General features: G+C 33.7%; 1 protein-coding gene across 8 annotated transcripts in view; it reads left to right on the forward strand.

Annotated features, from left to right (window-relative positions):
- CADPS2 (calcium dependent secretion activator 2) overlaps nt 1–24,348 on the forward strand; it is a 647,872-nt gene that overhangs the window by 515,434 nt on the left and 108,090 nt on the right. For 6 of the 8 annotated variants that reach the window (XM_037836276.1, XM_037836275.1, XM_037836277.1 and 3 more), the window contains exons 14-17: nt 5,427–5,528; nt 14,639–14,702; nt 17,761–17,884; nt 19,784–19,804. In XM_037836276.1, the coding sequence (XP_037692204.1) occupies nt 5,427–5,528; nt 14,639–14,702; nt 17,761–17,884; nt 19,784–19,804 (311 nt within the window). The remainder of the gene's footprint in view (nt 1–5,426; nt 5,529–14,638; nt 14,703–17,760; nt 17,885–19,783; nt 19,805–24,348) is intronic. The other 2 variants (XM_037836273.1, XM_037836274.1) reach the window with 1 other exon arrangement.

Raw genomic sequence — 24,348 nt, forward strand, 5'->3', positions numbered from 1 at the left:
ATTAGGAGGTAGGAGTATTTGGGAAAGGAGAAGAATATGATTTTAAAATTTCATGTTCAAAATATTTTCTCATAGAAAATCTGTTTCTTCCATCTTGATGAAATTATGAGGATAGAATTAATTTCTTCTTCTAAGTATTTAAAATTTCAGAGGAAGTTAAAGGGTACTCTTCTGTAACCTGTGACTGTCCAAACAGTGTATCTTTTTGATTGAAACAATAGAGGAGGTATTATAGGTTGGGAAACAAAAATAAGAAGGGAGTATTGTTTTCTCCCTCATTTCTTATTCTCATGCTGTGACTTCCTCTCCTTTCCATTCTGTTCACAAATGGATATTGGTGGGAAATGCATGAAGTGCAAAGTGACTTTTACCTGCTGTGCTACAGGCAGAATAGACAATTCAGAAATACCACCCTCTAGGTGTCTTTCCCCTTCACACTCTCCAGAGAAAGCTACATTCCTCATAGGAAATAACAGGTGAAAAGAAGCCTTTAAGAAACTCAAAAGCACCATGAACTTTGTCATTTGCCCATTTATTGCTTGCAAAATATCTTTAAAACAGCCCACCAAACGCCAAGACAAACAAATTTGCCTGATGAGTTGAAAGAAAAAGAAAAAAGAAAAAAAAAAACTGATTTTTTTTTTTGATAAGAAAGAAATCTATCTTATCATCTTAGCCAGAGCCAAATTTTTCTACACAATGTTAACCCCTGGTGTATTTAGTCAATCCACAAGCTTCCTGAGCACTGTGTACCGGGCAGTATGCTGCTCCTAGAAATTATAAAGCTGAGGACATATTTATCTCTCAAGTATCTAGAAGCTGTCCAGCTGATGAAAGTGGTTGAGAAAATAGTCATAGATGATGTTATAGTTTTCTTTAAAGGAATAGAGAAAAAAATTCAGTATGTATAATTCTTAAGATTTTAGATATAGTGATTATTCTAGATCAATGGAGTACTGCTTTTTCTAGTGTTCACAGGGGATGCTCAGCAGCTCTAAATGCTGCTATGGAAATGGGAATGTTGGGGAGATTCCATGACTAAATAATTTTGGGAAATACTGGTTAAACAAAGTTAAACTGATTCTTTACTCCTGGACTTCTCAGAGTCCTTAAAGTGTCATGAGTGCCCAATAAAATTCCAGGAGAGTCACATGTTTCTTATTGAATACAAAAAAAAAACAAAACAAAAACAAAACTGGACTGTGTGACCCTTTTTCTTGGAGCCTATCACAGGATCACTGTTTCTCAAAACATATTTTGGAAAATGTTGACAGCTAGTAAGTCTTCTTGACTCAAATTTTTTCAGATATAATTTATAGTAAACTTGCCAAAATTCATTTTTATTGGTTTTATAGGACATTGAAATTTTGGATCACACTGGGAAAAAAAGAATGTAAAATGCATGAACTGCAAGCAGTTCATACAAGAGAAGTGAAGCAACCAGAATGGCCCATAGCTGAACATTTAGTCAATTCCCTCACAGATAATTATTTTCTCTCTTACTCACATGCCTGATTCTGCAACCCATTTATGACCCTTTTTCCCTTAGATTTTTCTTGATAAACTATAGTGTAATTGCCATTTACTTTCATAGAAACTAATTTCTGGTCTGACCTATCCCAAAACCATAAGAAATGATAGAAAATGGATTAGTAATGCTGTTTATCCATCTTTTTCTTGTCTTGTCTTTAAAAAACATCTTTCTCAATTTAGAGCTTTTGTCATGCTTGTTACATAAGGAATTGGTAATCATAAGATATCCAGTAGATATAAAGGATTTTGTTTGTTTATTTTTAAATGCCTTAATCTGATGCATAGCCCAGATTATAAAATCTCTTAGTCCATGGAGAAATATAATGAAATTAACATGTACAGGTTGCATGAACTATTTTTGGGATGAATCTGCTATTCAGAAAAGGTATTGTCTGTGTGTGCATGTGAGGGCTTCCCTGAGAACAGAATGTGACCCATCAGCAGATGTGAGTTCAGGCTATTAAGCATCAGCGGCAGAAGGTTCTTTTGTATGAATTCAATTTTTTAAGAATCTTTGAAGAATAACTAACAAAGACACAACTGCACTTGGTGTTCAATTGCCTTTTATTTAATACCAGAAGGAATTTCCATGTCATAACTTGTTTGATTGTATCTATAATTAAAAGAATTATATCTACTCTTAAACCGTGTTTTACAATTTGTCCATATCTTAAACTTCTTAAACAGAGCACTCTAATTTTAATAAGATCATGTAACCTCAGCAACCATAAGCCCAAGGAAAATATTAAACCTTGGTACATGAAAACACCTTCTCTTCTCATTAGAACCACTTTAATATTTAATTATCAGTCATAGAGTCTAAACCCCAACTAATATTCGAATAAGAAAATTGGTCTTTTATGTTAGTTTTAAATAACTGCATTTTAACATTATCTTTTTACCAATGTCAAAGATGCCTATTCTTTTTATTTGTAGTATCTCAGGAAAAAATTCTAGATATATCATTTAAATTGCAAAATTATTCTAATAATAAATTTATTTTAAATTACTTAAAATTAGTTATTTCACTAATTTAAATAAATGGTAGCTAAACACTAAAAATTTTCTGCTAAGCATAAATACATGCTAACTTTTGTCAGTTTTTAATATAGACTATTTAACTACAATTCCTGCTTCTCTTTGCTTTTCACAAAATTTCCTATTTTTCCTACTGTCAGATGATACTTTGCAATGTAAGAGACTTGGGTTCAAGTCCAGACTATTGCACTTACCAGCTGTGTGACCTTGGGGAAGTAACTTAACGTCCCCTAAGCCTCAGTAGTCTTCTCTCTGGACAATGATGATAGAATTGCTGTGAGCATTCTCTGTTAGTTTGCATATTACACAGCTAGCAGAATGCTAGGTGCATATTTAGAATTCAGTAATTGATAGCTGCTATTTTTGTTTTAATGACAAGGAAGATGGTGATGACACAGGAAGTATTTACATTTATTGGAAAGAATTATTGCAGAGGTACCTGTTGCCTTTAGGCTTGACTGCAGTTTCCAATAATTTAAATATAGAAGGCCATTTTATATATCTAATATTCATATACACTAAAATAAGGGCAAATCCAAAATGTTAAATGTTTTATGTAACCTATCAGATTTGTACCTAATATAGTAATTAATGCAGTAAAATGACAGCCCTTCACTATGTATGACAGTTTTTATCTTAGTGAGGGTTGATATGAGTGAAGTTCCCCTGACTTATCTTTCTCACTTGTCTTTACCTAAAACCCTGGCTCCATTCTGTCAGATATGTGATGTGCCCCAGTGAAATTTACTATGATGGAACTACTTAACTGTATTACTATGGATCATGATTTTGAATCAAACATTAGGATTCACTCAAATATAACCATGTGGCATCCGTCAGAGAGCTAAGCCAAAGGATCATGCCAATCAATAGAACAATAAAGAAAAGTTATTTACTCTTTGTCAGGTTTGCATAAGCATACTTAGTGAAGTATTGACTGAAACTTTAAGGTATGAGTTTTTATTTTAATCTCTATAATAAAATAATTTAGGTATGCACTTCGTCTGACTGCCCAAATTCCCAAATTAATGACTAATACAGAAATCCTTAAACTTTTGTGGTTACTGTTAGTGCTTGTCCGTATTATTTATATGAGGTAGCAGTCTGGGTTTTATGCTAGCATTTGCTCAATTGCAATTGACTCTGAAGCAATATGTAAAAGATTCATTGCTAAGTTATTACAAACTATTGGGATTAGCTCATAGTTCCTGGCTCTATCATCTATAGGTCTTGTTTTCTTTCCTCTTTCCTAACAAAATTTGGAAGGCCAATATTTTGCCCTTTGTTTTTCTGTAGTTAATATTCCACATTCATTCCAATGGAATAAATGTGATTGATGTTTTATTCTGAATATGAAGTTAAATAAGCAGTGTTTCCCAATTTTGGAATGTAATATAATCATGGGAAATATTTTCAAGGCATTAATTCTAGAAGCTTGTATGCTGTAACAAATTATTTACTGTGCATTGTTAAAACTCCTCAGACTCAAATGATGCTTTGATATGAAAAAAAGGTATTTATGTCAGTGTGATTCAGGTATACCTTTAAAATTAATTGCTTCGATTCTAATTGACAAGTTTACAAGCATTAAGGATATATGCATACACATGCACACATACAAACATATATATATATATATATATATATATATATATATATATATATATGAACAGTGGGAGAATCAAATAAAAATCCTGTTGGCAAAGTTATTTTAATCATTAATTTTTTTTGTCATAATACCTGTTGCTACCTGTTTTGTACATAAACATCAAAAATTACTAAGTTGGAATAAAAAATACATGAGTCTTTGGGAATTAAAATGTAATATTAGAGAAATAAGCTAAGAAGGGAAGAAATGATTGTTATTAAGTATCATCCAGTGCAAAAAGACCCATTTTGTGGTTGAAATATATAAGCAGGTTTTGAAATGAATGAAGATTAATGTCTTTTTTCCTGTGTTAACTGAGGTAGTTTAAAATTCATATGTTCAAAATTTTAGATGCTTGCTATACAACCCAGTACTTTAAGTGGTACAGCATAAATTCTCAGTCCCTGCTATTAATATCATTTATATTTTTTATTCTAATCTTAGTAAAAGAAGATTTCTGTTCAGGCTTCATAACTACTTTTTAAAATCCTCATGGAAACTTGCACTGATTCCATGGAATATTTGGTTAAGCATAAAAATCTTAACTAGTTAAGAAAAAATAGTCTTTCTTCTCTTTATGTATTTTTATTCAAATATTTATTTTGATTTATATATCCACATAGTTAAACAAATAAGGCAAACAAATAAGCTCAATAAACCTACAAGTTTATCCAAAATTTCTGTTTCTTGCAACAATTAAAGTTGTCTCAAATTTGTGTTAGCTTTATTTTTATTTGGAAGAGAAAAGGGTAAGATCTTTTAGCTTGCATTCAATATATTTTTATAATATTTCTCTTCAGAGGATATTCATTTAATTGGTTAAATGTTGGTGCCACTATAAAACACTTTTTCACAGCCATTTTCAAGGACTAGCCATTGTTTTCTGTAGATCTGGAACATATTTATTGTAAGCCTTTACCTTGAAGGCTGTCTAAAAGAGAATAATTCCATTCCATTCATTCCAGGTCAAAATACAAAGTAAATGGCTACAAACAGCTCCAATAAACTTCCACTATTCTGGACCAATATCCTTTTTAATTAATTGGGTTTTTCAGGGTGAAGCAGATCTGATTCTGATTAATATGTATTATTGTAGCTGCATAAACTTGCCATTAAATAGTTTAAAATTTTGCCATCATTGTGCTCCATGGTATAGAAAAGTAAATGTTTTATCAATATAAATTACCAATTCTGACTTTTTTTTCAGGCCCGATGGAATCGGAACTGTTTCAATGGAAGAAAAAGAGAGATTTGAGGAGATAAAAGAGAGACTCTCTTCCCTTTTAGAAAATCAGATAAGTCATTTCAGGTATATACTCTATGCCTTAATACTAGTGTTTTGCTACTTCACTCAACTCTCCAATTGCCCTACAAATTATTCATGATGTCTTTCTGCTACTACTCAACAACTATCATTAGCTTCCCCATTGCTGCCGAGCAGGGTTCAAATTCCTGATGCTTACATTCAAGGTTTTCTGCGGTCTACTTTTCAATTTCTACCACTCATTTGGGTAAACTTCTCCCCCTACAATATCCATTCCACAGTACTTCTTTGCTTGCCTTTTGCATTTCTCATCCTTACTTAGCCTCTTCCCCATACCTCTGGTGACTGTTCTCCCCGCTCTGTATATCTAAATCCTACCCCCCAGGCAAGGAGACTCTCAGATCCCACCCCACAGTAGAACCTTTCTTAATTATTCCAGCAAAGAGTAGTCTGAAGTATTTTAGCATTTATTGCCTGTACTCTTCACTTGTCACTTGTGACATATGATATACATTGCTTAAGTCATGACTTATTGGTCTGTTTACATTCTGGAAGAACAAGGTCGCAGTGCCCAGCAGAGTTCCCAGTTCAATGAATTTTGACTGATGGCCCTAAGAAACATTTGCACAGTGAAAAATAAAGATCTTGATATTTCTTTTGTGGTTATGAGTCAACAGATTATAATGGTTAAAAACAGAAATATCATAATACATTTTCTTTTTCTATCACTCTTACTAGATCTTATAAAATGTCTCCATGTTAGTGTGTCTTGTCGTACATCTCTGCTATGTGGTTTGTATGCAATTTGGAATCATATTTATATGAATGTGAACTTATTGAAAAAATAAACTCAGTAAATCCCCTCCCCCCATAAAAGCTGTTATTTAACTGTTTGAGCACTGTATAGATTCTCTGAGCCTTGGTTTCCTTATCTGTAATATGAAGGGCTTAGACTCTGATTTTAAAATTATATTGTAGGAATAAATTCTCAGAGAATATACTATTCAAATATTCCCCTGCATTACTGATTTTCAAATAGGGCTCGTATCATCATCTTAGGGTAAGTGAATGAGGGAGAGTTTCGTTGTCACAGTGACTGGTGGTGGGGTCATTTTATGCTGGGTTTAGACATGCAATACATGGGACAATAGAGAATTGTTCACACACAAGACTGATAGCGCTCGCATGAGGAAGCCCTACTCTAGATAGTTAAGCAGAATTCAGTTTACAGAGTTAAGATTGAATTCTCTGTCTAAAATTTTTCTGAAAGTTTATGAACAAAATGAAGCCACAGAAGTGGCTTTTGCATTTACAGAGACATGTTTTGCACTTGTGGTTGTCGCAAGTATTGTCTTTTAGATTGTTTAGAGCCCCTTAAATTTATTTTATATGTCTCTCAATAAAGACCCATATGATTTTTCCCTTTTTGTCATTATTAAGGTGAAGCTAACCATTAAATTTAATATATCACTAATTGTGTAAGTCTCCGTGGTTTTTGTATCAGTGCTTTCAGTGACAAGTAACAGAAATTCTACCTCAAGCTGGGTTAAACAATAAATTAATTCATATGCTCACTTACCTGCATAAGACAGGATTAGTGCAGTAGCCCTAGCTCTATTTTTTTGTGATTCTTACATCACTATCCTCTTTTATGGGATGGCTTCGTACCAGCTGGCAGCAAGACCACCACAGAATTTCTGGGCTTCACATCCATACCTGACAGACAGAAAGTAGAGGCTTGTCACCTTCTGTGACTGCTCTGTTAAGATCATGAAAAATTTCCTTAGAAGATCCCGTCAAACTGTCCCTCTTATCTCATTGGCCCTAACTAGTCCATGTACCCCTTATGAAACAGTGGCCAGGGGAAACCCATGCACTGGGTTCTTTAATCAGTCACTGACGAGGAGGTTGATTGAGTTAGACCAGTCAGATCCATCTCACCAGGGGAGGTTAGTCCTCACACTGCCTGGAAGCTGTGCAGTGGTAGGCAGGGAAGGACAGGGGTCCACAACAGTTATTCTTTAAGTTTCCTATTTTTCTTTTATGTTTTATGTTTTTTTTTCCTCTATTTTTCTTTTATGCATATCGTCTTTGGATAATTTCTCTAAGTATGTACTTTACAATCCTTTCTAGCTTTTATCTCTTTGATGTACTGAGGAAAATAATTGAAATTCATTGGTCTGAATGTTTGGGTCAAATTTGATATTCCCTTTTGACGTTGGTAGACTTTATATATATTGTATTAGTTTTGTTTTTCCCGAGTCTATAGAAGAATGGATAAAATAAAATGGGCTTATGTATTAGGGTTCTCTAGGGAAACAGAACCAACAGGAGATAGCTGTAATATGAGATTTTATAAAAGTGTCTCATGCAACTGGGGGGGATGCACAAGTCCAGATTCTGTAGGGCAAGCTGCAAGCTAACAACTCCGATGAAGGTTTTCGATGAAATCCCCAGGGGAGGCTGGCTGGCTGAAGTAAAGATAAAAATTCTCTCTTCTGACTGCTGAAGTCATCACAAACCCTTTTAAAGCCTTCAACTGATTGGATTCAACATCTCTGATTGCAGAAGACATTCCCATTAGTTGATGTAGATGTAATCAGCCACAGATGAATTCAACTTACTGATGATTTAAGTCCACAAAATGTCCTCACAGTAGCAGTTAGGACAGTGCTTGCTTGACTGGACAACTGGGCACCATTACCTGGCCACGTTGACACATGAACCTAACCATCACAGCTTAAAATGAAATACAAGAAATTTCTGGTGGCCATAAGGATAAATTTAAAAAGCTAAGATATTAAAATTGTCATCAAGTCTCTCCTAAGTCTCCTCTAGCAAATCATTCTTAGAAAGAACATAAATTGCTCTCAGGTAACACTAAAGAAGTAAAAACAGTGCTATGAATAACTCTTCTCGAGGAATAAATTTATTTATGCCCCACTGTATTCCAGAAATGGATTTCAAAATGACCAACAGTATAATAAATTAAAATAAATGAAATATAAATTATTTATATTATTTATAATATAATTTATATTTAATTTATTTATATTATTTATAAATATAAATAAACTAAATTAAACATAAATGCGGAAGTTGTGGTTAAAGATGGTAGATTGAGTACATGTCCTTGACCCAGCCTCCTCCCTGAACCTAACTAAAACAACAGAAAAGTGTTTTTAAGAAGGCATAATCCCACAAGGATAAACAGAGCAAGAGAGGGAAAAAAAAAGGCAAAAAATTTTTGGAATAAAGTTTTGAAAGTCAATTTTTGGAAGCCATCCTGGGAAAACTAAATATTAATCTGGCAGTCGGGAAAGCAGAGAAATGATCTGATATACATCATATAATCCCCCAAACGTTTAGGAATTACCAGTGTCAAGTACTTTTAGAAATTGAGAATGAAGAAGGGTTGCTTTAAAATAAATTTAAGAAACAGATAGATTCCTAGATCTCTTTTCCAACTCAGCATCCAGGCTGCTGCTCCTCCCCAGTTCTGGCAGGAGATTGCAGATGTATTCCCTAGAGAAGATAAAATAAGGTGGTGTCCAGACTGGGTTGGACAAGGTTAGAAACATCAAGTACAATTGAATGAGAGGTTATATGCAGAAACTGGGAGATTAAACAAATGTTCATTCTGAAATTTGAGCATCACAGACTTCCCCCAACACACACACGTGATCCCCAAAATGCTGGTAACCAGGCTTATACCTTATATAAGCTTATATAACTTGTTATATAAGTTATACTTATATAACAAGTGTCTTTCCCTGGGATTCTGACTCTCCTTAGAGAAGAGACCTAAAGAACTGGACGATAAGGACTTCCCACTGAAATATTCCAGCCATATTCTCCTTCAGAGAAGACCATAGTCTATAAATACCATACATCTGCACATAACTTCCATTCGGCTTTTAAATGCACCAGTTTTGAATATGATCAGACAGCCAATTATTATCACAGACATTTAAGGGAAGCATTTAATATGAAAGAGCCCAAAACAAGTACAAAAAAAAAAAAAGTGGAAGAAACCAAGATTACACAGGGAGAAGAAAACGGGGGAGAAAAGTATATCACTGATATCCTTAAAAGGTTAGAGAAGATACTACATGTATAAAATAAAAACAAGATTTTATATAAAAAAGCAACATACAAAAAACAAAGAACTCCTAGCAATTTATATATATATAAATATATTTTAAAGAAATATATTATTTTAATTATTAATTATATTTATATTTGTTAATTATAATTAGTTAACATTTGTTATTAATTTATTAATAATTGACTTATTGATTATATTTATAATTAATGTATTAATTATAAATATATTGTATTATATATATTAATATATATATTAAAGAAATTTATTGTGTAGTTAAAACCAAATCTACATGAATTCTTCCAGAAAATCGGAGGTGAGTGAATTCTTCCCAACTCATTCTATGAAGCCAGCATTACCCCAATACCAAAACCAGACATACACATTACAAAAAAAGAAACCTAAATAACAAAATCCCTCTAGAACATAATTGTAAAAATCTATAACAAATATTTAGCAAATTGAGTCAAAAAAATATAGAAAATGATATATCATGACCAATGGGGTATAGACCATGAGAGGGCAAAGTTAAACATTTAAAAATCAATAATGTAATTCACCATGTTAACAAAATAAAATATAAAACTATACAGTCATCTTAATAGATAAAGAAAAGCACATGACAATATCCAACACTCTTCTTGATTGAAAAAACAAACAAGGAGTAGAGGAGAACTTCCTCAACCTGTTAAAGGTATCTATAGAAAATGTACAGCTAACATCACCCTCATGGTAAAAGATTGAATGTTTTCCATCTAAGATCAGGCATAAGGCATAGATATCTGTTCTCACTACTTCTATTCAAAATTGTACTGGATGTTCTAGCCGATGCAGTAAGACAGGAAAACGAAATCAAAGGCATACAGATTGAAAAGGAAGAAGTGAAACTGTCTTTATTCACAGATGACATGATCTTCCTGTAGAAAATCCCATGGGATCTGAAAAAAAAAGAAAAGCTATTATAATTAATCAATTTAGGAAAGTTGCAAGATACTAAATCAATATGCAAAAATCAATTTATTTGTATATTCTAGCAATAAACAATCAGAAATTGAAATTAAAAGACAATACCATCTACAATAGCAAAAATAATTACGAAATACTTCGGGATAAATCTGACCAAAGATGTCCAAAACTTGTACACTGAAAAGTATAAAGCATTGCTGAGACATATTAAAGAAAGTATAAATAAAGGAAAAGATATGCTATATTCATGGGTCAGAAGACTCAATATTGTTAAGATGTCAATTGCCCCAAAATTGAATTATAGATCCAATTTAATCTCAATCAAATCCCAGTAGAATTTTGTAATCGATGAGCTGGTTCTAAAATTCACGTGGAAAATGCAAAGGATTTGCCATAACAAAAATAACTTTTAGAAAGAAGAACAACACTGAAAATCTAGGACTACCTAAATGCAAGACGTGCTATAAAGCTATAGTAATCAAGACAGTGTGGTATTGAGAACCCAGAGATAAACCCATGCACATATAGTCAACCAATTTTCAACAAATGTGCGAAAGCAACTTGCAGAGTATATTTGTTTCGACACATGGTGCTAGAACTATTGGATATCCAAATGCAAAAAATTAACCTCAATCCATTTCTCACACCTGATACAAAAAATTAACTCAAAATGCATCATAAACCTCAAAAACATAGGAGAAAAACTCTCTGTCCTTGGGTTAGGCAAAGATTATTAGAACACCAAAATCATTATTTATGAAAGAAAAATTAACTTGAACTCCATCATAATTCAGAGCTTTTGATCTTTGAAAGACATTATTAAGGAAATAAAAAAATAGTCACAGAGTGCGAGAAAATATTTACACAACATACAAATTGCAAAGGAATTTTATCCTGAGTATATAAAGAACTCTCAAAAGGAATGAAACAACCCAATAAAAAATGGGCAACAAATTTTAACAGACTTTTTACCAAAGTTCATTTTGATGGCAAAATGCCTATGAAAACATGCTCATTAGTCATTAGGAAAATGCAAATTAAAACCACAATACCACTACACACCTATTAGTATGGCTACATTTAAAAGAACCCGAACATACCAAATATTGGCAAAATATAGAGAAACTGGGAATCTCATATTCTATGGCTAAGAATGTAAAAATTATTTCCCAATTTGGAAAATAATGTGGCGCTTTCTTAAATATTTAAATGACAACCATATTAATTAGGCATTCCACTCCTAGAGTTCCCCAAGATAAATGAAAGTGTTTGTCTGCACAAAGGAATGTACATAACATCCTTCTTCTTCATAGCCAAAATCTGAAAACAGAACAATGCTAATCAACAAGGCAATGGATAAATAATTTATTCCATACCATGGAATACTACTCAGCAATAGAAATGAATGAACTGGTAAATGCAATAGCATAAATGAATATAAAGATAATTACGTGGAGTGAAAAAAATCAGACAGAAAAAGTATGTACTGTATGAGCCCACTTTTATATAAAAATCTAGAAAATATATTCTGTATGACAAAAAGTAAATCAGTGGTTGCTCTGGGCCCTGGAGATGAGGGATACAGAGGAAACATTTGGGGGTCATGAGTATGTACATTACCTTGTGATGATGGTTTCACACGTGTAGACCTAAGTCAAAAGTTATCAAATTGTATACTTTAAATATGTGTAGTTTGTTGTATGTCACTTAATCTCTCAATAAATTTTTTTCTTTAAAAAAAGAAAAAGAAAAAAAAAGCTAAATGCTTCTCTTCCATAGTGGGAAGTTAGTAGGATAGTATCTAAAACTGAAAAATCAAGAAGTAGAAATATTAACATGCAATTTAGAGATATGAGGTTTAAATACCAAAAGATTCAGCTAAAAATTGAAACCATTTTTTCTGGAAAGCAGCAAATTACTTGGGGTGGGGAAGTGGGGGCATGGAACTGGCATAGGGGCCTTTTGTTTTTCATAAAAAGCGTTTTAGAAAAGTTTTTCTTTTTAGACTATGTGCATGCATAACTGATTAAAAATTAAAACTAAAAATGGGTGAGGAAAAGGAAGAGCTTACTCTCAGCATTGGTCTTTACAGGCTCCTGTATCTGTGTGATTAATTTTTCAAAGTGGGAATAAGGCTGACTTCATTTATTCAGATTAGGTATTAAACTTGGCTCAATTTTATTTGATAATTGAGTGTTTTCCACTTAGCTTTGCTATTGTAGTGCTGTCAAAGTTGTAAAAATCCAAAATATTTATCCTGAAAGACAGAACAAAATGATTCCATTCTTGTAAAACTTGTTTTGTAAAGATTAATTAAGGTTCTATGTAGTTACTTTCTGTACTTTATTGATTCAGGATTACTTGCACTCTGTAAATGTGCTGAATTATTTACACATCATGGGCAGTTAATGCTAATTCAGAACATACCCGGTGGGACCTCAGAGCCCTGAAATGCTAAATGTAATCGGGGGATCAGTAACATTCCATTCATAAAATGTTTCACCCACAGGTTAATGGAAATAAACAATAGGAAAGACAATGGGCGGATTATGCAAATACACTGAAAAGATTTGAGCAGGGGGAGAGGGCTACAAGAACCGAATTTGTGTTTTATTTAAACATGAATTAAGGTTAATGGTATACAAGATGATGAAAGCTACTTTGCTAATTTGTTAATTCTCTAAAAGCACCATTGCACAGGAAAAACTCTAGCAAAATAAATTGATTGTGAATTTTTTTAGGGGGTGGGGAAGTGATGGAGTGCATGGTGGCAAGATTAAGTGAAGGAAATTATGAACTATAAATAAAATGATAAACTGTATTCTGAAAAAAATTTTGAGTGACTAGATTTATGACACTTATTTGGCATTCATCGGAGACTAAAGTTGCATGAACCTAAATCCCACTCCTAATTCAAATTCAACTACTACTTTGTTTTAAAAGGAGGTGAGAAATCAATCTTTTTTTTTTTCTGTAAAACTTGATCCTATAAAACAAGTTGAACTTAAAATATATGTTGTTTTAAGGGAAACCTGTTCAAATTACCATGTGAAAAAAGTAATTTACTTTCAATTAAGTCTGAGAAAGTATATCTACTAAATCCCTGAATAATGGAGAAGGACATGGAGATAAGGATACTTCTTTCCAAGTTATTGTTTTGAAGATGTGTAAGTCAGAGCAAGATGGCACTGTAAGGACAGCCCAGCTGCCTGTAGCATTTGTTCATGGAGTGGGGGAGGCAGGATGGGGAATGGAGGAAGTATGGGGGTGGGGAGGAGGGGAAACCAGTTCAACATAGCAAGGAGCTCCAGTAAGAAGAAATGGCCCTGACAGTTCTGTGCAATTTAAGTGGAAAGTAACCCAAAGAGTAATCCCCTTGTAAAAGAAACGAACCTGTTACCACCATGTAGCAACTGACTTATGAGGCACCCACTCACTTCCAGCCTCATCTGACCCTGATATCAGAACATCTGTGTAACCTACCCTCCAGTTATTGGTGTATTTAGGAATACATGGGATTAGAAAAATACTTGGGATAAAGGACTCTATGGATAAAGAACTGCAGAGAGTTATTGTGTGTTTTGTGGGATGCTGAATAGCTTGACACCAGAGTAGATGGGCAAATGTCAGGAAGGGGTAGCTGGAAACGTGTGTCCTACAAGTTATGTTTGTAGCATGTGTTTCCACCTTAAACCACACATAAATATAGGAGGAAATGGAGAAAATCATTTCATTTTATTTTAGAGCTTAAATAACAACAAACAGCAAATTATTAGGCAAGGCATTTTAATTACCTTTTTACTGATGCACCACCTTGAGGCTCTTTTTTGTTTACTGTATTCTTTTAACATATGTATCTTCAAAACATTCGAACATTTTTCATCACAGTTTACACCTTTATGCTTAGGACAGTTTTATCACAGGGCTAGGTAAACTTCAGCAGTTAAAATTTTCCCAGTTGAGCTGATGCTATTTTAACCTCTTCTCTGTTCTCGAATAATGCCAAGCAATAATAAGAGGGAATTAGTTAGCAGTTTTGGATATTAAATGTTTGACCTTTTTGTTCCTTCTTTTGTTTTTAAAGATATTGTTTTCCCTTTGGACGACCTGAAGGTGCTCTAAAAGCTACACTTTCATTACTTGAAAGGGTATGTTTGAACATTACTTTATAAAAACTATTTGTGTTCTCAATTGCTGTGTATTTGTTTTTGAACTAGGCAGACAGTCCCATTCCTCACAATTAGTGTGTACTCTTTACGGACTCCATTGCCCTTCTTTAATTTCTCACCTTTTCTTACTATATTCAAACTTTCCCTAAATCTTGCTTCCTCCTCCCCATTTTCCAAAGCCTACCACTGCCTTCCAACCCTGGGAATATGGGATCTTTTGAGTGGTATCCATCTTTCCCACATCTTTTTTTTTTTTTTCCTCTCATGAAATGTCTTCTTTTTTTTTTCAGTAAAATCTCTGTTTTTCAGACTTCCTAGTGGGTTGTGGTTTTTTTTTTATCACCCCCTGACTTCATTTCTTGCTGTCATCATACTCCTCATGCCTACAAGAGTTTATCATTTAATATTCATAGACATATAATTCCTTTCATTGAAATTTATCTCAGAATTTATTTCAGTTCCTCTAATTTGTGTTACCTTAAATTAATTGAGTTGTAGAAATTATACACCCCCCAACAAAAAAATTAGAAAACAAGATCTTATGTTCATGCTTAAAGTCTTTTTGTGATGAAAGTATATTCTTCACTTCTGTTTTTGTGACAGGTAAGGTTTGAAAGAGAAATATCTATTTCATCTATCTATAAAACAATTTGTATGCTAGATGAATGCTAATGGTTAAGTAATTTGGCAAGTCCTATTCCTTACCAGAATTTAAAAGAATTTCTGGGGATCATCTATAGTTAATGATTTTGATTATCCTGATTTATTGATTTAAAGCATTTGTTCTTGTCCTTTGTTCTGCCAAATAGATTTTAGATACCACATTGTTTACTAGACTTCTATTAAAAGCAAAAAGAAAAAAGATTATTCAACCTTACATATCTGTTTCAGTGATTTGAGTATTTGGGAGATGAGAGCAAGAGCTGATGACTAAAATGAGATCCTTGGATTATATGTGGATTCCATCTATATCTATCCCTGTTGATCCCCAATTACTGTGCGTCATGTGATAGAAATATTATTGTAGTGATTATGTTTTATTAGAATTTTATAATATTAAAAGTTGCATGGGACACAAGCTTTTCAAGATATACATTTTGTCCTATTCATTAAGGTCCTATGGATAAAATAAAATCCTTAAAGATCGCTTTACTTTTTGGGACCACATCCCATTGTGGCTACCTAGTGCAACCTCTCTGAGCTCTGGTTTCCATTGTAGAACCTCCTTCCCACCGCAGGGAAGAGTTAGTAATAGCAGAGACGCCCTCTTGCCCTGCACTGACCTTTATTAGTGACCTTTATTCCAGTTATAGTTAGTAATCATATTTCTTGCCGAACTGAGAGACAAATGTTAAGTAATATTTTCTTCATTTTTATGTCTCTTCACTTACTGACATCTTAGAAAAATAACAAAATAAAATCTACCATTCTTGATACCTATAATGCCTTGGAAGAATGTTTTGTCTCCCTCTTTGCACTTGCCAGCCCTTTATCGGCCCTTTGCCAGAAAAGAGAGTCTAATTCCCCCCAACACCAGCATAAGTGCCCAGCTCCTAGATAATTGTAATATTGTCTGATTTAAGCACTGGACTCACCTCTATGGCAAATACATACATTCTAATTTTAACAGCTCTTTCTATTATTTAAAAGTTTGTCACCAAGAGAAGGCCTATTATTAAGTACATGCTTCTGCATATGGAATAGAATTAACCTTAAATTTAAATTTCGGTGATAATCAAATTTAAAACAATAGTACACATCTAATGCTTGTATGTATTTTACTCTGAATAAAAGTATTTTTCTGGCAACAAAGAGTCTAATGCGCAATTCTAATTAAGGTGCCAAATATATGTCAAAGTGTTAAAGTTTTTTTTTTAATTGAATATGAAGAATAATTGAATTTTATAGGGGAGGAAGTTTTTTAAATGATAAATTTTGCTGTTTTCAAAAATGGAAACCTTGCTTAACAAAAATTGAAATATGTTGTTAAGGATCACAAATGCTTGGGTGATTAAATAAATTAGAGATTATAAAATCCTTAGTGCTGAGGCTAACCATAAATAGAAAGAAATGATAAAGCATGAGATAAAATAAAAGACTCGTAGAATAGTAAAAGTACTTAACAAAAGCAATGTCTTCTCTATATTAATTTTGTGCCATATATATTATAATTTGAATGTAAGCAAGGCAAGAAAAACTGTGTTAAATATATGGAAAAATGGAGTTTGTTTTGTAGTATAATCAAAACTTATTGTGAGCAGTTTTATCACTAAGGAAGTTTTAAGAAAAATTACCACTAAGTCATTATAAAAGTATTTAGATAAATTATATTTTGAATTCTGGATATAACTGTATTTCCTCTTGCCAGTAGTAAAAATTTATAAAGAAAAATCCAAAAACTCATTTTAGGAACCCAACAAAGAAAAATCAGTAATTTTTTTTTTTATTTTCAGAACATTTCATGTATGATAATATTTGATATTCCATAAGCATTAATTTCTCTGAGACAAAGAAGGTTTCCTTCTTTTTATAGCTTGCTGCAGTATTTTCAGCAGATCACAATAAAGTTTAATTAGGGAGAGTAGGGGTCTTGATTTTTTTAAAGCTTAAAATGATGCTTCTTCTTAATGGGATTTTTGTCATTGTTTTCAAATATATTGCTCAAAAGATTTAAGGCTTTTAAATTAGGGATGTGCAAGACAAACTTTGTTTATTACTTTTCCCATGGACTGTAATCCTCATCTGAAACAGCTGCTCGAATGGTGTCGTGGGTCCCTGGAGGAAAAGTGACAGTCACACTGAATGGTGGCTTGGCCTATGGGAGGTTTTGATGTGCATAAATGAGGTTTAGACTGGAGGAGCCAAGACTTGAGGATTACATTCCCGGTTGTGAAGTGCCGACTTATTACTTCCCCCTGATGTTACCCAGGACCCCTTACTAATGGCAGTAAGGTCCAGGACTATTTGTCTAATTTGCTAATTTGTAGTCTTCATTTTATGCTATTTCTTTCTCTCTCTCTATTTATTTTTTTGGTAGGTTTTAATGAAAGATATTGCCACCCCCATACCAGCTGAAGAGGTGAAGAAGGTGGTCAGAAAATGTCTCGAGAAAGCTGCCTTGATCAATTACACTAGACTCACAGAATATGCCAAAATAGAAGGTCAGTGCAGTGAGCAATTGCCAAAGTGGCAGTGAGAGCCAACAATGCCCATTAACTGCATTTTCTGTGAGAGTCCTTTCCTTTCCTGAACAAACCTGTACCGTGGCAAAGGGAAATGTCTCATTAAAATCTCAGCTGGTGAACTGAAGAGCTTTTTCCTATTCATTGCTTTAATATGCCTCCTGGGACTCTGCTTGAATGAAAGACCCAGGATTCGTGCTTAAGTTGTCCTTTGTTCTTATTCTGAGTTTTCAAGAAACCAAAAGGTGTTTTCATGGGTTGTATTTTTTGACATTACTCTAAGTATGTCTAACATTTAAACTATGGGCGTTGTATTCTTTCCTGGTTAGTAACAGTGTAGTATTATGTAATTTTATTTTCTGTTCTCCAGTGTCTCCCAAAGAAGGAGGGAACTTGTTGATTATCGTGAGGGCTGAAATAAACTGATAGAACTTCCTGAAGCTTTTAATTGCTTGCAATATATTGATGCATTTGAAAGACTGGATCTCTTGAGAGAACTGTGCATTTTTTCCTCTTTCTTCAGGTTTTATTCATTTAGGATAACAATATTTAAGATGCTTAGAAATAAGTAGATTGAAATTTTTGACAAAGCCACAAAACCGGCTTTTATCCAACAATACTTTGATTTGAAAAGGGTTCAAATGCTGTACTCTTGATATCATAAAACCAGCTTATGCAATACATGTGGCATTAACTTAGGGAGGGAAAAAGTTTGCAGTTCCTCTTAAATACATTTAAAATTAAATCATCAATGAAAAAGGATTGATTATAATTGGCTGTGTTATCATTCCCTTTTTTTTCCTACAAATCTAGTCAAGCTCTCTAACAAGCATGCGATAACCAACCTCCTGAGTGATTAACAAAAAAGCCATCTCATCACTATAGCAACCAATATTATATCACGAGAGTAACAACATGAAACCTCCTTAGTTACCAGTTTAACATCATTAATTATGATATCACGTTGTGTTAAAGCAAAAGCAATGAATATTAGATCATCTGGGTAAAGTAGATGATAAACAGCTTTGTTTTCATGTTTCAAATACTCATTCAGATAATGTTCATGTTTTGGGAATATTGGATGTTCTGAACACAGATAGAAAGAATTGATAAAAAGAGATACTAAAACCTTTCAAACCCGGCCAAAGGAAAAAAAAAAAAGTTTCTGGAAACAATAAACATAGTATTGTTTTATACAAATGTTATGAGCCCTATCCAAAAAACTGTAAGAACCTTTTTTGTTCTTAACTGTCTATTTTAGTTCGTATTTTCAATCATTATCTTCTCAAAGAATTACTGAAAAAACATGTAAGTACACTTCTTTGGAAACTGATCTTTGTACTTGCTAATCACAGAGTCCATTTTAATATGGAGACATAGAGAACCTACTTTTATTTGTGTACAGCCTTGGGGCTCCTTTCATTAATTAGCTAGACAAACATGTTAACACTAGTGATTAAAAAGGTAGAGTCATTCCTCTGTATCATGTAAAAACAAACCTGTGTAGAAGAGAAATCTGTAGTAGGGCCAACTCTACTCTCCCTCCCTCTCCCTTTCTGGAGTCACCCATCTTTTATCTCCAGTCTAGAGTAGGAATGTTCTGGAAGACGGCTCCTAGAATCACAGTCTGGTAGTAGTGCTGAGCAGTCCCTTTTCAGAAAAACAAGATTCTTGCCCATTAGGTGAGAAGAGCTTCTATGCTTTTCATAATCTCCCTTCCTTTTTTATATTGTTTTATGCCCAGGTCAAACCCAAGAACAAAATCAAATTTAAGTTAGCAATAGGAAGTGGTTACTTTGATTGATTGGCCTTCTACATTATATGAGCAACATGAGTAGTGTTTGGTTTTCTCCTAAACCCTTTTTTCTTGTGTTTTAGGACCAGCAGAAAAGGAAACAGGTAATTAATGTTTGTGCATGCACGTGCCATAATTTCTTTAATGTGGTGGTGTGATGTGTTAATACTGATGAATAGCCTTCTCCTTTTCCAGGCTCCTATTGGTTACAGAATTTTGACTGTGATCCTGAAAATACTTTTTTTAGTCAAAAAACTATTACTAATGCTTTGTGGGGAAAACATAGGCCATTTATCTCTGCAAAAATTCAGCAATATTTGTTTGATATGAATTCAAAGCTAATAACCTAAGGCTATATTAATGTTATACATTATGTTTTAAGCATGGACACTAATCTTATATGGAAGCTGTTGCCAATATCTGAAGGGCTCTTACACCTAAGAGGGCTGTCTTCCTTTATCACTCCTGAAAAATAACATGAGAGTAAAAAGCATAAATGTTATCAAATAAAAACGTAAGCAGTTCTTAACTTTGAACATTGTTAATCCCAGGAATGAGCAGAGGTTAGGAAATCCCATTCCCAAGAAATTGCTGGAAAACAGTTCTCCTTAGGGTCTCTGAATTTTTAAAGACTGTATTACTTTTTCTTGTACCGTTTGTCACAGTTGTATTAATTAAACTGCATGTGCCATTATCTATTTATCCTGTCTGTCTCCGCCCTTATCCCCTTGCATTCAGAGTCTTACTGACTTGTTCACCATTGCATCCCAGGCACCCAGTCCTGAGCCTGCTGACACAAGGTAGATAATCAGTAGTTTGGAGAGAAGGAACAGGTTGGTTGCTTGCTTAGTTAGTTCTGAAAAACAATAGGGCAAGAGACAAATGAAGATCCTTTCTAATGCTAGTTTTCTCATGTGAGTCAAATTTTGCATGTAATTATATAGACAGGTTTGCTTGGGTTTTCTTTAACTGAGGTCTTCTGTTACAAGTTCTATTTCTTTCTTTTTTTTCTAATTATTTTCCAGTATTTGACCCCAAAATTGTCAGGAACAAAAACACTCAGAGCCAGGAAAAGGGGAGAGATGATTGCTAAGTACACTTTAGAAAAAACGAATTAAGAAAAAATATGAGACTATTACCATCCCCTCTTATGACAGCCCAATATAATAGTAATAGTCCCATGCACTTTAACAAAATTTACAAGTGTCTCATGGCATTTTTATCCCTGTAATATTCTGTTGTGAAAATGTTTTTTATCCTAGTTTACAGACAAGAAGTCCAAGGTTTTTAGTGGCTTTCCCACTGTCTTAGGGTAAATAAATAAGTCAGCCAGCTGGGACTAGAATCAGGTGTCCTGATCCCTAACCCATAGAGAGTTTGCTTCTTCCCTTGTGCAAAGGGGTCACACTGTGCTTTCAGGAGGCATGGATCGACCTGCTGTGCAGTGTTGTCCCGTTTCCATTAGAGAAGGGGAGAGGAAAGGAGTTGTCCCAGATACCTGGCTTCCACCAGGCAGAAGCCTTCCCTTCACATATATGTAGCATCCATACATATATGTGTTGGATGCTACATATATCCATATGCATACATATATCCATACATATATGTGTTGCTGCTCAACACCAAAGGCCAGCAACTCTAGGAAAAATGCTTTTATTAAAATTAAGTGCTTGTGTAGAAAAGAGAAAAATCAGTGTCATCTCAGCAATTTAGGTAGATTGAAGGGAAAACTAATCTCAACCGAAGAGTGTTCTGAAGTAACAGAAGAGGGATTTTTAAGAAATGTAGTGGTAATCCATTAGTTGCATTTAGTAACTAGTTAATTGGTTAACAAAGTAATGGAACCAGTGTTCTTGGGGGTGCTTTTAAAAGTGGGTAAAAATGAGAATATCAGTTGTATGTGTAAGAGCTCAAATACTTGATAATACTTTCAGTAGTAGTCTATTGTGCATTATCATTTTCCTCATTTTGTATGTTCCATCCAGGAAAGAGTAAAATTCTGCCTAACACTTGTCTAGATAATGTAGTCTATTGACTTCTTATGTGCCCAAGGGTTTTTTAGAGGCGTTTTGGTTTTTTGTTTTGTGTTTATTTACACTGCTTCATTGGTTTCTTAAACAACTCTCCAAAATACATATTTTACAGAAGAGGTAACTGAGACTTCAGAAAAAAATCAGTAACTTGCACAAGTTGTGCTGTTGCCGTTAAAATTCGGCGGAGCTGGGATCTGCTCCCAGGTATCTCAGACACCAGAGCCCCCTTCGTGCACATTCCCCTGGCTGCCCTGCCTCCAATCATGTTCAGTTAAAGTAATGGCATCTTATGAAAAAATCTCAGCCATATCACAAAAGACAAGAGTTAATATTTATAGTCTACTTTTTCCAAAAATAATGCTGGCGATAGTGATAGTAAACACTTATGTGCCCGACACGATTCTAAGCACTATACAAATATCAACTCATTCATTCCTCACAAGCCTTTGTAATAAATACTATTATTATTATTCCTTTTTCAGGAAACTGAAGTAGAAAGGTTATGCAACTTGTCTGTGGTCACATAGCTAGTGAGTGGGAGACTAGAACCCACCATCTACCGTTCTACCTTCTTACCTTCCTCTGTCTTCCTCCCTTTTGTGGGCAAGCTTGAATAGTAAAATTTGCACTCATTTAAAATGCACAGGATCCAACTCCACTGCAGTCATATATAGGCAGTGCGTTATGCCACTGTCCGTAGAAACAAGCAAGTCACAAAAACAAGGCATAAATGTAATTTTTAATTTTCTGGTAGCCATATTAAAGAGATAAAAAGAAATAGGTGAAGTTAATTTTAATAATACATTTTGTTTTATCTAATGTATCCAAAATATGATTGTTTTAACATGTAATCAGTATTCAAAATTAGTAATGAAATATTTTACATTCTTTTTTCATACTATATCATTGAAATATGGTTGTATTTTGCTCTCAAAGTACATCCCTATTAAGAGAAGTCACTGTCAAAATATATAGTAACCACTTGTAGCTAGTGACTACTGTCAGGCAGCACAGATCTAATAAAGGGCAGATATTTGGTAATCAATAATTATTTATCAAACACATGAATAAGTTTATGTTACTGGCACAGAGTTATCAGGCTATTAATAGCAGAGGGACCCTCTATAAACTGGTAAGCGGACTTTGCAAACGGTCATTCAAATCAATCACTGAATAATTAACAATATAGGGTTAAAAATAACAATATGGGGATAAAAATAACAAGATTGGAAGAATTAAACCAGAACCTCATGATTATCACAGGGAGAAGTTGAGGGCACTGCACTAGCTCTGTATCAGAGAAGCCTGAGGTGTTATAGATAGCAATTGCCTTAACAATGTCTAATCGAAAGTGTTTTAGTTGCTTCTGTAATTCAGCATACTGCCCAGTTTTGACTTATAGTTCTTTTCATGAGAATTCTTGGGAATTCTTCAAATTCTCTATTGGCAGAACAAATTTGCTAAATAGAGATTTAAAAAAATTTTAATAGATGAAATAAAACAAAATACCTCTCTCTAAATGTCTTCTTTTCTGCTTGGGAATTAACTTGCAGGGGTTTCATGAGAACAGGTAGCTCATTTAGAGAACTTGAAATTTCTAGAAAGCCATTTGGGGGGAAGGGGTGTTATAAAATGCCACAATTTGGTTGAATTCACTTGTTTTCTTCTGAGCTCTAATTAAGAAATGTTTGATTTACACAGTTGCAAAATCAACTAGTTTTCTCCTCATTTAATTTCATCACTAATTATATTATTTATGTAACAGTGAGGTCCTCTGTATTTAGAATCTAGGATCTAAAATGACACTAAAATCTCTTTTCTTAAAAATAACTTAATCTTATAGATGCAAATCAACAATTTAAAGAAGAAACTATTTGTTCTTTAATTCAAAGAATTTCTTACCAACAAGAAGGGCAATAATACATCTAGTAACATTCCCTACTTTCCCCTGAAAACTACAGATCATATTGGGACTTTAAGATAAAAGGAGGGGGACTGCTCCTTATGGCTTGCCATTGACCTGTGCTCTGATGCAAGGATTTGGTACATAGGCTTATTGTGAATCTACAATTGTGAAGGTACCCTAGACAAAAGGTAGCGTGGAATGAACAGGCAAAGTCTTTGTGCAATGAGGATCTTCCTCAGCCCTCTGGTTGCCAGGTTCCCAGGTCTAACCCCCAGTGCTCTCATTTTCACAGCCTCAGTTGAACGGAGTACAGATGCTTTCCCAGCGGACCACAGTGCTTACTTTCTTTAAGGGGAGAAGTTGCACTGTGACCCTCCTTACGTCATTAGGATGTGTTTGCCATCTGGGTGGCATTTTAATTTAGCACTTCATTGTCAGTGTTGCAATAAATAATAAAGGAATAAAATCTGTTCTGCCTAAAGAGTCTGTATATTAGCAAACACGGAAATGCATATATAAAAAACTGCATTAACTATGAAAATGATTTTTGTTAGTGAATAATTTACCAATATTTCTAAGATAACATAATTTTCTATCATAAAAACTTTGTTTCCTTATAAATTTGATTTAATTTTTTTAAGAATTACGTTACCACATATTGAGTTTTTTCTAAAATCTAATTAATAGACCTTAAATTTTGCATTCCCAT

Source organism: Choloepus didactylus, chromosome 5 (assembly GCF_015220235.1).
Source record: "Choloepus didactylus isolate mChoDid1 chromosome 5, mChoDid1.pri, whole genome shotgun sequence".
Classification (NCBI taxonomy): domain Eukaryota; kingdom Metazoa; phylum Chordata; class Mammalia; order Pilosa; family Megalonychidae; genus Choloepus; species Choloepus didactylus.